We start from the raw sequence: 14,721 nt of genomic DNA, 5'->3' as shown, positions 1-14,721 counted from the left end.
CAAAGTCTTCCCTAGAGCGAAGCAGCAATTGAGGGAACTCTCGTGCTAACGGGATTGTTCAAGATCTACCTGGGACCGGATAAATATGGGACGATTTTGCAAAAACACTAGGGGTTCTGTGCAGCTGTGCTGACGTTTTCCCCCATGGGCCCTGGCCCTTGTGGCTTCAGCTGAGTTTGTAAACGAAGGAAGGCTGGGGTTTCCAGGGTGCGTTGGTGCCAGAGAGCTTTTGCCGGAAACAACAGAGCAGGGTTTGCACTGTGCTTGTGTGTGCGCGCGCCTGTGTGTGTGCCTGTGTGTGCGCGCGCCTGTGTGTGTGTGTGTGCGTGACTGTGTGTGTGCCTCTGTGTGCGCGCGTGCCTGTGTGTGTGTGTGCGCCTGTGTGTGTGTGTGACAGGGAGGGGACGAGGAGGGGCGGGGGAGGGACGCAGATGAGGGCGCCAACACTGCCATCTAGAGGCGCGGTCCCGCAGTGTATATAATGCTCGTCTGCAGCCCGGAGGGTCAGAGAGGCAGCGAACTTCGCACTAAGGCAGGGAGCGCACCAGCCGGGAGCCGAGCAGGAGGTAAGGGGAGGAAAGCAACCGGCAGCAGCCGGCTTAGGACGGCACGGCGATGGGGGAGAGGAAGGCGGCAGGCGTCCTCGCTCCAGCCAAACGGCTTCTCAGAGGACTTCCTTTCATCGCCGCGATGGAGGCTCGGAAATCTGCATGTCTGGTGCCTGAACGTTGCACGTTGCACGCCTGCTCTGCAAAGTGCTTCTGCTAATTTGGGGGCGTCCTTTCGCTGCAGAAAGCAAAGGGTAGTTTCCTCGTTCACTTGTGGAAGGCGCTGTCCTTGTGCGCTGGCCGATGGCAGGAGCCTGGTGCGTCTGGTGCCAGCCGGGGTGTTTCTTTGCTGCCGTAGGTGTTTAAGCTCGTTAAGCGGGGAACTGGCAGCGAGGGCGCGGGCTGCCTGTCCTGCGCGCTGAGTTGGCACCGGGGTTCGCTTGCCACCACTGCCCACCTGCTCGGCTTCTGGCTTACCGACTGGGAGATGGGTAGAGTTGGCAATAGAGGTGGACTTCCAGGACGATGGACACTTAATTAAGAGGGAAGCAGACTTGTGTGTGGAGAATCTTGGAGGATACAGAATGCATTTGAACTCAGTGCTGGGGCGGGGGGAAGGGGTAACCAGGTCCTGGGTGTCCGGAGCTGTACATGCATATGCTGAATACTGCCTGGTCTTCCTCTGTTTTCATCCTTGCTAACCCAATTTGAGTATTTAGTCTTCTCTTAGAAGGTGTTAAGTCCAAATTTAACTGCGGGGGGGGAGGGGGGAAAGACAAGCACAGAAAGTTTAGAATTTTGTAATGGAAATACACACTTCGGGTAAAACATGCCTTTTGCTTTTTGTAGCATGAGTAAAGCTTCAAGGGGGGAGGACGGGGGGTGGGGGGCTGGGAGAAAGAACTTTGGAACGAAGTCAGGGATGGGTGGTTAGGCTGAGTGGTAACTTCCAGGAGAAGGAAAAGTTGTAAAAGTCAGACTTTCTCTCTTTTTCTTTCTTCTCTTCCTTCCTTTCTTTCTCTTTATTTGCTCACCACAGGCTAATTAGGTTTTACAAAAGTGGGAGAGGGCCTCTTTAAATGGTTTACAGCCCTTTGAAGGTATTGGGTGCTCTAGCGTGCCCTGCAACTTCTTTCTGCAAAGTTTCAATGTGCTGACCTTTGTGGGTTTTCTTTTTCTTTTTTTCCTTTGTAAACGCAGCTGCTGTCTTTGTGTCCCTTCACTTTTTCCAGGGAAATGTCCAGCTCAGATAGGCTTGTCGAGGGAAGAAAAGTGGAGGCTGCTGGTTCCCTGACTTAACTGTCTCCAGCTTTTCAAAGGAGAAACTACTTGTCTGTCTGAGAATCTGAGCGTCCTCTAGAGGCAAAGCTTTCTCTAAAGCCAGGTTGCATATGGGAGCTGCAGCTTGGTAACAGTTTGTTCTTTTTCCCTGTCTCTGCTGTAAACACGTGAAGTGCAGGCTGTACAGGATGGGGGGGAGGGGAAGAAGGGTTGGCATGGGGTGGGGGTCGAAAGCAAAAGAGCTTTGAGAAACATCTATTTTCCTGAGCATTTTTTTTTAAAGGGGACATGCATTGATGCAATGCAATCATAGTTAAAAAAAAAGTTCAAGTAAATAGAGCAGAGGGCAGCCTAGCATGTCTGTGCCTAGCTGAGTGAGCACTCTGGAGGTGAGTTTATCCTTTTATTAAACACAGCGAGTCCTTCGAGAATTGACAAGGAATTATGGCTTCTAATCAGGCCCAGAACAGGCAAAGTATAGGCTTTCTGGATTGGTGGGGGGGAAAGGGGGTACTTAATCAGGAACAGTGGCTTTTTGTGTGATAATGCGAGGCTGGAAAGCCTCCTGTTTTAAGTACACATGAGGGAAGTTGGCTGAAGGGATTCCAAACTGAGCCCGAAGGGTAGCCACGTTATAAACCCTAAAAGTACCCAGGGAAAAAGAGAAGGCCTCACCAGTTTGAAGGCTTTAGGTTTTTCTGTGATTCTGTAGAGCAGGAGTGGAGTTGGGAGCTAGAAGGCATTCGTGGTTTTAAAGCAGGCAACCCAGGAACTTCACAGGAATAGTGTTAAAATGCTTCCCAGTTGAGTCACTGGTGTAGGTAGGCACCATCAAGAAAAAAAAACCAAAGGCTCTGTTCACGTCCAGGGTTTTTAAAATCCAGGAAAGGGATAGCCCGACAACACACACTTTCAGCAAAACGAAAGAAAAGAAGAAAAAGAAAATAGGTCAGAACGAGGAGGGGCAGGGGTCTTCTGATTCTGGATACCTGATGGCTTTCTGCAGGGAATATTTGAGGCGTTACTTGAGAATCTTACCAAATTAGAACTGGGGGGAAACATTAGTGCTTCCCCATTAAAACCATCAGGGAATTGCCCAGTTTTAGAGGGGAAATTTTGTGAGCCAAAAGTGGGTATGGTTTTGTTCAAGAGGCTCCAAGGGCAGAGGGAGGCTGAGACTATCTAAGGTGGCCTTGAACCCCTGTTGGCCAAGGGACAGATAAAGGACTTTCCACTCTGAAGGCCCTGTGAGCTGCGTAGCCCGCTAGCATCTTCTGATTTTTTTATTGTAACGGACACTTCTGTAGATGTCTTCTTGTTTTTTTTCTTGTTTTTATTGGAAGAGATGAAGACTTCACTTTAAAGGAAACCTTTATGGCAGGGTGTCCTCCTGGAAGCCCCACTGTGTCTGCCTGGGGAACAGTGGTGAATTCCCAGCCTGGCCCAGCAGTACCCCACCCTCACCCTGGTCACACGCTGGGTGGGAATCTGGGCTCTGGTTACACCCTTCCAGCCTAGACAGAGGCCTTTGTGACGCCTGGGTCTGGGTCTCTGGCTGTGGTCCTCTCCCACCACTGCCTCCCTGTTGGGCAGCCGAGCACAATAGGCCGGATCAGGTTTCTGGAGGTGGGTTTTATTTTACCCCCCACCCCCAGGATTCTTAGAGGAGGGTGTTCCCTGTGTTAACGAGACGTATGTCTAAGGACCTTGGGAGTAGGTAGCCTGTATGAGTCTGGGTGTTCCTTTGGCCCTCTGATTGATTGATTGATTGCATTCTCAAAGGTTTCAAGGCAGCTCGCTATTTGCATAGCATAAGATCCCCAGCCCCCCCACTAGTGAATGTGTAGCCGGAGGGCATTGTTTTCTGTTCGCTTGGCCCGAGGACAGACAGCTCCCCTGGCTGCTATCAGCCCTGGCAGAGGGCCACGGGGAGCTGAGTGGTCTTCCCTGGACTTCGCCTGCATGTTGGTTGGTTGGTTTGTTTTCCCACAGATTTAACGCAGGGCTAAACAAAACAAAGCCTCAGTGACGGATACTGCCTGCAGTTGCCAAATGATTCTTTGGTAGCCTGGGCTCTCCTTATCTAAATTGTACCCATAATCCTCGGACAGCCCAGTGGAGGTGGTAGGTACGTTCTCAGAGACCAGAGCAAGAGCTTGGCTCCCATGAGAGAAAGTCTCTGGAGCCATTGGAAGGGTGAGGAGAACTTCGTTCATCACTGTGAACCCTAGATAACTCAGCCTCTTAATCCATCCTGGCATTGTTTGTTGCTGTTGTTGTTAGGTGCTGTCCAGTCGGTTCCAACTCATAGTGACCGTGTGTCCAACAGAACCAAACACTGCCTGGTCCTGTGCCATCCTCACAATCATTGCTGTGTTTGAGCACATTGTTGCAGCCACTGTGTCAGCCCATCTCATTGAGAGTCTTCCTCTCTTTCGCTGACCTTTTGCTTTACCAAGCATTATGTCCTTCTCCAGGGACTGGTCCCACCTGATAACATGTCCAAAGTACGAGAGATGAAGTCTCGCCATCCTTGCTGGTCCCTCCTGATAACATGTCCAAAGTATAGGAGCTAAAGTCTCGACCTCCTTGCTTCTAAGGAGCTTTCTGGCTGTACTTCTTCCAAAAGAGATTTGTTTGTTTTTCTGGCAGTCCATGGTATATTCAGTATTCTTCACCTTGGTTTACAGGTGTGTAAACACTGAGAAAGGAGCCCTGGTGGTACAGTGGTTGAGCACTCAGTGCTAACCGAAAAGTTAGTGGTTCGAACCCACCAGTCGCTCCACGGGAGAAAGATGTGGCAGTTTGCTACTGTAAAGATAACAGCCTATGAAACCTGATGGGTCAGTTCTGTTCTGTCCTGTAGGGTTGCCATGAGTCAAAATCGACCTGAAGGCACACAACTACAACAGCAGCAGACAGTGAAAGAGGGTGAGAACCAGGCGATCAGCTCTTGTCTTGGGACAAAACTGAATTTTCCAATGAAATTCCATTTTAGGAGAACTTGAGTTACAAATTACAGAGAGCCAACAAAGAAGGAGGCCACCTCAGGGCTGGACATCTGTGTTGGTTCTGGAAGTGAGTGGGTCTAAATGTTTCTCTGTTGGGTCCAGAGGCACCAAGGGGCTCCCAGGCCTAGTCTGCTGTCTTATCTGGCCTGCTGAAGAGCCCAAGGCCTTCCTCTGTCCAGATGGCTGGCCTCCCTGTCACCTGAGAGCCCCACTGGGAAACCTTTTCTGTTGTTTGTGCCACCGCCATCCTCAAAGCCTTTTCTGCTCAAGTGCCATTTCCTCACTCAGGACCTTTGTGGCTCCCACAAGGGCAGCCCCAGGCCTAGCAGGAAGTCAGCCAGCCCACTCTTCCAGGCCTGGCTCTTCCCTCCAGCTCTCCTCTAGGGAGAGTCTTTGCCTCAGCCAGGTTGGGTGCCTCCACCTTCATGGCAGGGCCCTTGTGGAATATCCCTTGACCATCTCAAATCCCTACTTCTCCCCAAAGGCCCCTGTAAGTCACTTGAGTGGAAAGCCCACCCTTCTGGTGTAGGGGCACCCACCACCTCCCTCCTGCCTCATTGTGGGTGATTGGCTTTCATCCCTTCTTGACCTTCTAGAATGGAAACCCTGGTGGCATAGTGGTTAAGAGCTATGGCTGTTAACCAGAAGGCTGGCTGTTCGAATCCACCAGGCACTCTGTGGAAACCCTATGGGGCAGTTCTGCTCTGTCCAATAGGGTCACTATGAGTTGGAATCGGGTCAACAACAATGGGTTTGGTTTGGTTGACCTTCTCGATTAGATGGTGGGTCTTGGGGCTGGGGGTGCCATGATTCTGGCTTATTATCCTCATATGCCCCAAATGGTGCCCCCTCCCCCACACACACTCAGAAGAGACTTCCTAAACTTTTGGGAGATTGAAAAGGCATGATGCTCATCTCAGCCGGGTAGGGATTTCAGAAAAGCCTGTCCTGGACTCCCGTTTCCAGTGCTGGTCTTAGCTGGTGGGTAACAGGGAAGTCACTGAGCTCTGTATTCGTTGACACCTGCTTTGTGCCGGGTGAGTTTGCTTGCTGTGACTGTTAATTGCTGGTTGCCGTCAAGATTCCAACTCATGGTAACCCTGTGTGTGCAGGGTAGAACTGTGCTCCTTAGGGTTTTCATGGCTGTGACCTTTTGGAAGCAGATCACCTGGTCTGTCATCTGAGGTGCCTCTGGGTGGGTTTGAACCACTGATCTTTGGGCTAGTAGTCGAGCGCTTAACTGTTTGCAACACCCAGAAACTCCTGCTGTTGCTATGCAGATGAATAAGACATGGTGTGGTGGGGGTGGGACAGAGCATGGGGGTGGAGAAAGAAAGGGCCAGAGAACGGAAGAGGTCAATTATTTGGAAGGGGTGGGGCAAGGAAGATGAGCCGGGAAGAGCCTTCCTGGTATGTGACTGGAAACCGCAAACCTGTTGAAGGCAGTTTGGATGTGTAGTTGGCTGTCTCTGCAAGGAACGAGCCCCTTTTTCCTGGAGGGAGTGGCTTTTTGCTAGTGTAGGGAGCATGTGTTGTGTGGGCCAAGCCACTACCCCTTGGAGACGGTAAACTCGGAGACTTCTAATTCCGGCTTTACCCCCCAGCTCGCTGGGTGAGCTCAGGCGGGCCATTGGGATGCAGCTAAGTACCTCAGGACTTTTGGTACAGCTCAGCCGTTGTCAAGGATACTTGGTTGATGAATAATAAACCTCAGAAAGGAGAGGCAAACCTCCCAGAATAGTCCTCTACTCGACAAAAAGGAGCAAGCCCGCCATTTCTGGATGAGTGGTGGACCGCAGGCCGTGGGCAGGGCTGGACAGAGGCCGAGTCTACCTTGGCTATAAGAACATCTACTTCCTGTCATGGCGAAAAACTCACTTCCTGTTTGCCATGACCGGAAGTGAGCTCTTCTGTATGTGCAGGTATTGGCCAAGGCCCCTGTGGAAAAGGATCCCTACAGGAAGGATTAAATGAGATAAAGCACAATTCCTGTAACTTTCCATGTACGTAAAAGTAGGAAGGTCTCTGTCAGGGATTGAATTATGTCCCCCCAAAATATGTGTCAACTTAGTTAGGCCATGATTCCCAGTATTGTGTGGTTGTCTTCCATTTTGTGATTGTAATTTTATGTTAAAGAGGGTTAGGGTGGGATTGTTACACCCTTATTAAGGTACATCCCTAATCCAATGTAAAGCGAGTTCCCCCAGGGTGTGGCCTGCACCACCTTTTATCTTACAAGAGATAAAAGGGAAGGGAAGAGAGCAGAGAGTTGAGGACTTCATACCACCAAGAAAGCAGTGCCGGGAGCAGAGTGCATCCTTTGGACCTGGGGTCCCCGTACGGAGAAGCTCCTAGTCCAGGGGAAGATTGAAGAGAACGCTGACAGAGAGAGACACCCTGAATTTGGACTTCTAGCCTCCTACATTGTGAGAGAATAAATTTCTCTTTGTTAAAGCCATCCACTTGTGGTATTTCTGTTACAGCAGCACTAGATGGCTAAGACAGTCTCCCTCTTAACCAGTGTGCTCTCAGGGCTCCTTATTTGAGAAAGACAATGCCCTTATTCAAAATAGGAAGCTTCTGTGTTCTGTTGAATGTGGTCGGGCTCCCAGAGCCTGTGTCCAGGAGTTTGGAGTTAACTCAATAAGGAGAGGTTGGTGGTTCAACCTACCAGCCCCTCCAAGGGAGAAGAATGTGGCAGTCTGCTTATGCAAAAGATTGTTGTTGTTGTTAGGTGCAGTTGAGTTGGTTCCGACTCTGTGTACAACAGAATGGGACACTGCCTGGTCCTATACCGTCCTCACAGTCGTTGTCAGGTTTGAGCCCATTGTTGCAACCGCAGAGTCAATCCATCTCATTGAGGGTCGTCTTCTTGTTCCCTGACCCTCTACTTTACCAAGCCTGAAGTCCTTCTCCAGGGACTGATTCCCCATGATAATATGTCCAAATTATGTGAAACAAAGTCTCACCATCCTCACTTCTAATGAACATTCTGGTTGTACTTATTCCAAGATAGATTTGTTCATTCTTCTGTCCATCCATGGTATATTCAATATTCTTCCCCAACACCGTAATTCAAAGGCATCATTTCTTTGATTTTCCTTATTCATTGTCCATCTTTCTCATGCATATGAGGAAATTGAAAACACCATGGCTTGGGTCAGGCGCACCTTAGTCCTCAAGGTGACACCTTTGCTTTTTAATACTTGGAAGAGGTCTTTTGTAGCAAATTTGCCCAGTGTAACACATCGTTTGTTTTCTTGACTGCTGTTTCCATGGGCATTGATTGTGGATCCAAGTAAAATGAAATCCTGACAACTTCGATCTTTTCTTCATTTATCATGATGTTTCTTATTGATCCAGTTGTGAGGACTTTTGTTTTCTTTATGTTGAAGTGTAATCCATACTGAAGTCTTTGGTCTTCATCCGTAAAGATTGCAGCCTTGAAAACCCTGTGGCACAGTTCTACTCTGTCCTATAGGGTCGCCATGAGTTGGAATCAACTTGAAGACAATGGTTTTTTCGTGTGTGTTTTTTTGAAGGGGGAAGACTTTGTCAAATAATGTTGTATTTTTCTAGAGACAGCCCTTGTTTGTTTCCTAAACCTAATGCATGAGGGGGAAAAAAAAATGCATGAAAACTACCGAAACGACAAAAGTGTTGTGTGGCCTTTTTTTTTTTTTTTTAAGTTCCCCGTTTACCTTGGTGGAGGATCTGAGTGCTGCACTGTTTCCTCTCTCTCTGAGCTTCCCTTCCTTCCGCTGACCGTTCAAACCTTCTGCAGTGGGAGGCAAGAAGCCCGTTTAGACCCCCAGAAGAAGGTGGGAGGTTGAGGCCTGGGCCTGGGGCTTCCAGAGTCTGTGTCATCTCCCGACCAGTGGGGGTATGCGCTATTTGTGCGCCCTGGGCCAATGGAGGATCAGTGATCAATAATTGATAATCAATTGATTTGTCAGCAGGGCTAGTGGATTCTTAGCCTGCAGCCAGGAGCTGCCAGCCTCTCCTCTCTCCCTGTGTGTCCTTGGGCAAACACGTCCCTCCCCTGCTGAAAGATTCTCACTGTGTTAGGGGTGACGGGGTGGATGGGTGCCAGTTGCATAATGTTTTTGGCTCTGTGGCCCCAATTACTAAATCAAGTTTTCATTGTCCAGCAGGCTGGGCCCATTGAAGGACTGGATGGGCCTCAGAGCCCTTTTCCCCACTGCCCTGGGTTCCGAGAACCCTGAAGGCTGGCGGCAGCCCGGAGGGGAGAGTGCCAGAGTCTAATTCCCAGGGTGGTGGAGGAACCCAGAAGGATAGAAACCCAAACCATGCCGGCTCTGTCAATTCGACTCCAACTCGTGGCGACCCCTTGATTGTCAGAGTAGACCCGTGCTCCATATGGTTTCCAGTGGCTGATTTTTCGCTTTTCTTCTGAGGTGCCTTTCCATTAGCAGGCGAGGGCTTCACCCCCCAGTGACTCCTAAGGACGTATTTGCCTAATCGTTCTCCCCAGGGGCAGGTCTTCTTGTTCCCAGTCCTGCCTGGCTCGCTGCGTCTGCATCCAGGGCACAGTGGCTCCTCAGTGTTCTGGAACTTGGGTCAGGCCAACAAAGGCGAGTCGTTCCTTTCTGTCCTGCCCTAGGGACGGCCCAGCTCAGGATTGATGGCCGTTCTGCAGGCCCCACTGTCTGTGCCAGGGGGCAGGGTGGGAGCCACGCCAGGCGCCAGCCTCGCTCTGGTCTGCCCCACCTCTGCCCAGCTGTGGCCGTCTGCCATCCGTGCTCCTCCATCTGCAGGGACGCACGGTCTGGTGAGGGCACGAGTCAGGGCTTTAAAAACCAACCCACACTGCAGATGGCAGTGCTGTGTTTCACGGGAAGGGAACGAGAACTAGCCTGCTCTGCTGCTCCTGGGAGCCCGGGGTGCAGGCAAAGGTGGCTGAGGGAGGTGGCCAGAGGGCACTTCCAGGCAGACAGCCATCGGCTGACGGGGTGGATTGGAACCGCCAACAACATTTCAGTTAGTACCCAAGAGCAAACCTTTTGCCCCATCCAGGACACGCATAGGGGCACCATGAGTTGGGATTGCTAGAGGGCAACGGATTTGATTTTTTTTGTTTGTTTTAAATGCTTTTTGCTAAGGGGAAAATGGATGCTTGGCTGGAGAGTCCCCTGGCTCTTCCTTTCATGCCAGGGAAGGGGCGGGGAGGGGACGCAGCTCCTGGAGCGTCTGTCCTGTGCAGACCCTGCTGGAGGCCTTTACCAGTCGTTCTTAGTTTAATCTTCCAAGTAGCTCTGTGAGATAGTGCTTTGTCCTGGGGAGGCAGACACAGCTGGGTAGGTGACCAGCTAGTCTGAAGTTAGACACTAACGGATCGAGGAGCCCAAATCCTCACCTAGACTTAACTCTTCCCAGCTATGTCTTCTCCTACTGTTAGCATGGCCACTGCACCCTGACCCACTGACCAGTCCTCTGAGCTCCAGTGAGTTCTAGTATGTAAGCTGGAGTCCATGTCAGGTGGCCTTACCAGGTGAGCCTGACCCTCGGTCAGTTATTTCCAGGGGCAGGTGAGAAGGAAGAGCAGGCACCTTAGTGTGCTGGGTAGTGCTCAACAGTGCCCCCTTGAGCTGAGCAGGCATCTTAGTGCGCTGGGCAGTGCTCAACAGTGCCCCCTTGAGCTGAGCAGGCACCTTAGTGCGCTGGGCAGTGCTCAACAGTGCCCCCTTGAGCTGAGCAGGCACCTTAGTGCGCTGGGCAGTGCTCTACAGTGCCCCCTTGAGCTGAGCAGGCACCTTAGTGCGCTGGGCAGTGCTCAACAGTGCCCCCTTGAGCTGAGCAGGCACCTTAGTGCGCTGGGCAGTGCTCAACAGTGCCCCCTTGAGCTGAGGTTCTGTTTGACACCCTCGCCCCCAGCCGGGATGTGGCATCTAATCCCCACAGTCTCTGGGATGGGGCCCGCCAGGTCTCACTGCCAACTAAGGACGGAGTCGGGGAGGGACTTCAGGGCCTCCAAGTGGACAGACGAACACAAGGCCACCCTGGCCACTCTTTTGTCAGTATTAAAACAAAACAAAAACCCAATCCTGCTGGCCTTTGAGTTGACCATGATTCACAGTGACCCTTGTGTTGCAGAGTAGAAGTACTCCATAGGGTTTTCTTGGCTTTAATTCTACGGAAGTAAATCACCAGGTCGTTCTTCCTCAGCACCACTGGCTGGGTTTGAACCACCAACCTTTCGGTCTGTGGTTGGCACCATCCAAACAAAAAAAAAAATCAAACCCATTGCCATTGAGTTGATTCCAACTCGTTGCGACCCAGGGGCTGTCATAGTCAGTACATTTATGGAGAAACCGTTTCAGACACAGTGGCTCCTTGTGGCTGAATTCTCAGTGGGCGCTAACGTGGTGGCAGTTGAGAGTGCTGGCCGTACATTAGGCTGGCAGGAGCACCCATGAGAAAACCAACAGCCCATCCACAAAGGCAGCAGGTGGTCATTTCTGTGCCTTGGGCCTTGGCACAAGTTGCTCTTGAACCCGTTGAGCAAATAAAGTCACGGGAAACCAGGCGACGGCCCAGGGCTTGGGACAGCTGGTTGCTTGTTCTTTGTTGAAAATGATGTGGCAAAACCCAGAGTCTGTAGGCTTGGGGCACAGTCCAGCTGTGCGTCCTTCCACACATCTGGCTGTATACCCAGTATTTGTCTAATGGCATCTGGGGCAACCCAGGAGTGGCCCAGGTGTGCACGCATTTTGCAGAAAGGTAAAAAAGCAGTCTCAGTTTGAATGCAAATTTGGAAGAAGATTTAAAATGCTTTCATTAAGACCCCGAGGCAGGGCACTTGTAGCAGAGCTGGGCGTGTAATGGATCAACTCCCCCACTTGGGGATGCAGATAAAATGGCTCCAGTGTCCCCTGTGGAACACGAGCCCACTGTCAATACAGCTGGGGTCTCACCCAGCTGCCCCACGTTGCTTCGGCCCTGTGCAGTGTTGATGCTACAACTGGGGCAGAGCCAGGTCGATGGGTCTCAAGAACACAGCCTTGAAAACACCAGAAAGCAAACACTGCTTCTCTCTTTGAGGACTGCGTGGATTTAGACTCAGGGTGTGTTTTAATTTGTTTTGCAGGGTTCTATTATGGTTGTTTTCTTGTCTCCTTTCTTTGCAAAGACACCACTGCCACACCACCGGTTCCCGTCCAGTCGACTTGGCTCGTGGTGCCCCCACGCGCGTCTGAGTGGCACGGTGCTCCACGTGGTTTGCAGTGGCTGAGCTTTCAGAAGTAGGTTGCTAGGCCTTTCTTCCGAGGTGCCTCTGAGTGGCCTCGAACCTCCAGCCTCTCAGTCAGCAGCTTAGTTCGTTAACGGTACCACCCAGAGAGCTGTCTTTGCTCATGCTACAGAGCTAAAGTGGGAACAGCGGAGTATCAGGGGTGGGGAGGGCACTGGAAAAGCTCTTTGTCGGAAACTTGAGTTTCTCCCGATTTTTCCTGCCCATCTCTCTTGTTTGGTCTTCCTGCAGGTCGTTGACCACCTCCCTCAGAACCATGGATGTTCATCTCTTTGACTACATGGAGCCGGGGAACTTCTCCGACATCAGCTGGTCCTGCAACAGCAGCGACTGCATCGGAGTTGACACGGTGCTGTGCCCCCACATGCCCTACAAGAGCGCGCTGCTCTACACGCTGTCCTTTGTTTACATCTTCATCTTCGTCATCGGCATGATCGCCAACTCCGTGGTGGTCTGGGTCAACATCCAGGCCAAAACCACAGGCTACGACACGCACTGCTACATCCTGAACCTGGCCATCGCCGACCTGTGGGTGGTCCTCACCATCCCGGTGTGGGTGGTCAGCCTGGTGCAGCATAACCAGTGGCCCATGGGCGAGCTCACCTGCAAGATCACACACCTCATCTTCTCCATCAACCTGTTCGGCAGCATCTTCTTCCTCACGTGCATGAGCGTGGACCGATACCTGTCGGTCACCTACTTCACCAACACCTCCAGCAGTCGGAAGAAGATGGTGCGTCGCGTTGTCTGCGTCCTGGTGTGGCTGCTGGCCTTCTGTGTGTCCCTGCCCGATACCTACTACCTGAAGACCGTCACGTCGGCAGCCAACAATGAGACCTACTGCCGGTCCTTCTACCCGGAGCACAGCATCAAGGAGTGGCTCATTGGCATGGAGCTGCTGTCCGTGGTCCTGGGCTTCGCCATCCCTTTCTCCGTCATCGCCGTCTTCTATTTCCTCTTGGCCAGGGCCATCTCGGCCTCCGGCGACCAAGAGAAGCACAGCAGCCGGAAGATCATTTTCTCCTACGTGGTGGTCTTCCTGGTCTGCTGGCTCCCCTACCACGCCGTGGTGCTCCTGGACGTCTTTTCCATCCTCCACCTCATCCCTTTCACCTGCCACCTGGAGAACTTCCTCTTCACGGCCCTGCACGTCACGCAGTGCCTGTCCCTGGTGCACTGCTGCGTCAACCCCGTGCTCTACAGCTTCATCAACCGCAACTACAGGTACGAGCTCATGAAGGCTTTTATCTTCAAGTACTCCGCCAAAACCGGGCTCACCAAGCTTATCGATGCCTCCAGAGTGTCTGAAGCAGAGTACTCTGCTTTGGAGCAAAACGCCAAATGATGGGCAATGCTGCATCAGCTCTGAGACCCTCGTGCTTGCTCTTAACAGGGCATCGGGCTGCATTTTCCTCAAGAGTAAAGCAGAGGAGCTTCGGGTCTTGAAGCTCGAGAAGCTGAAGAGGGGAACACGTGTCGTCGTGTGTCCTTTCCGTCTCTCTTGTGCCAGCGTGTCTTGTTTCTGGGCTGTGCATTCTGACAGCTTTGCATCATGCAGAGCTGTGCTGGGCAGCCCGTACTACGTGTCAAAGCCAGCTTCAGGACCGGCTTGCCCGTGCCTCTGTAAAATAGGACTCTCAGAGTTCCCTGAAAAAAAATTTTTTTTTAATGTGGTGATTCGTATTTAAATTCTAAGACTGTATTTTCTCACTGTTGGTGTCCCTTATACATGCATTTGAAAGTTAAATATATTTTAAATATTGTTGGGGAAGTATAATGCTGACATATATTCAGAGTTTTGCAGTTCTAATGTTAGCTTGACTTCAGTTTTGACTAAGGGTGACATGAAATGTTAGCTGTTTTGAAATTATATATAAATATATATATATATAAATATATATAAATCTATGCCAGTGTTGGCTGAAATGTTTTATTTACAATAGTTTTATATCTGTGTGGTGCTTTGTACCAGTATGGACTATGGAACGACACTGCTCTGTAATGCAGTTTGTGACGTTAATAGTGTTGTGAAGTTATGTTAAAAAACAAAAACAAAAAACTGTTCCATTTGCAGCATCATGCACAAAACGAACAGTCATATTTCAGAGAGTTCTCTCAATTTGTAAGTTATTTTTTTTAATAAATTTTTTTTTTCGGAAAAAGGCATTTGAGTCTCAGTTTCAAAAGCACGTGTTGGCTTTTAATACACGGATGTAAATGGCATATGTAAAAAATAGTTGCCGTCGAGTCGATTCTGACTCCTGATGACCCCACTTTTACCAGAGTTTTAAATTGTGCTTCATAGGGTTTTCCAGGTCTGATTTTTGGAAGCAGATTGCCAGACCTCTCTTCCGAGGCACTTTTGGGGGGACCTGGACCTCCAAATTTTTGGTCAGCAGCCAAGTGCATCAACCATTTGCACTGCCCAGGGACTCCATGGCCTCTAGAGATCAACCTAATAAATAGGATTTAAAAAAGAGTGCTATAACCATAAGGGTAAAACCCAAGGGGTTAACTTGGGTGAAATGATGTAACAGGAAAATCATTGAACACGTTGAGTGACTTCAAAAAAAAATTTGCAGGCAGTGATGTGTTTGGGTGGGGAGATGGT

General features: G+C 50.6%; 1 protein-coding gene across 1 annotated transcript; it reads left to right on the top strand.

Annotated features, from left to right (window-relative positions):
• The first annotated feature begins 404 nt into the window (after positions 1-404).
• ACKR3 (atypical chemokine receptor 3) lies at positions 405-14,493 on the top strand. Its single transcript, XM_023557728.2, has 2 exons — positions 405-566; positions 12,342-14,493. Exon 2 carries the CDS (start codon positions 12,367-12,369, stop codon positions 13,453-13,455), a length of 1,089 nt encoding a protein of 362 aa, XP_023413496.1. The 5' UTR covers positions 405-566; positions 12,342-12,366; the 3' UTR covers positions 13,456-14,493.
• Positions 14,494-14,721: the final 228 nt, after the last annotated feature.

Source organism: Loxodonta africana, chromosome 6 (genome assembly GCF_030014295.1).
Source record: "Loxodonta africana isolate mLoxAfr1 chromosome 6, mLoxAfr1.hap2, whole genome shotgun sequence".
Classification (NCBI taxonomy): Eukaryota; Metazoa; Chordata; class Mammalia; order Proboscidea; family Elephantidae; genus Loxodonta; species Loxodonta africana.
Note: the sequence above shows the minus strand (reverse complement) of the source record. Positions and strands in the feature narration are given on the sequence as shown.

What these genes read in the sequence shown, in the direction of transcription:
- ACKR3 (XM_023557728.2), top strand. Translation starts at nt 12,367, where the DNA reads ATGGATGTTCATCTCTTTGACTACATGGAGCCGGGGAACTTCTCCGAC.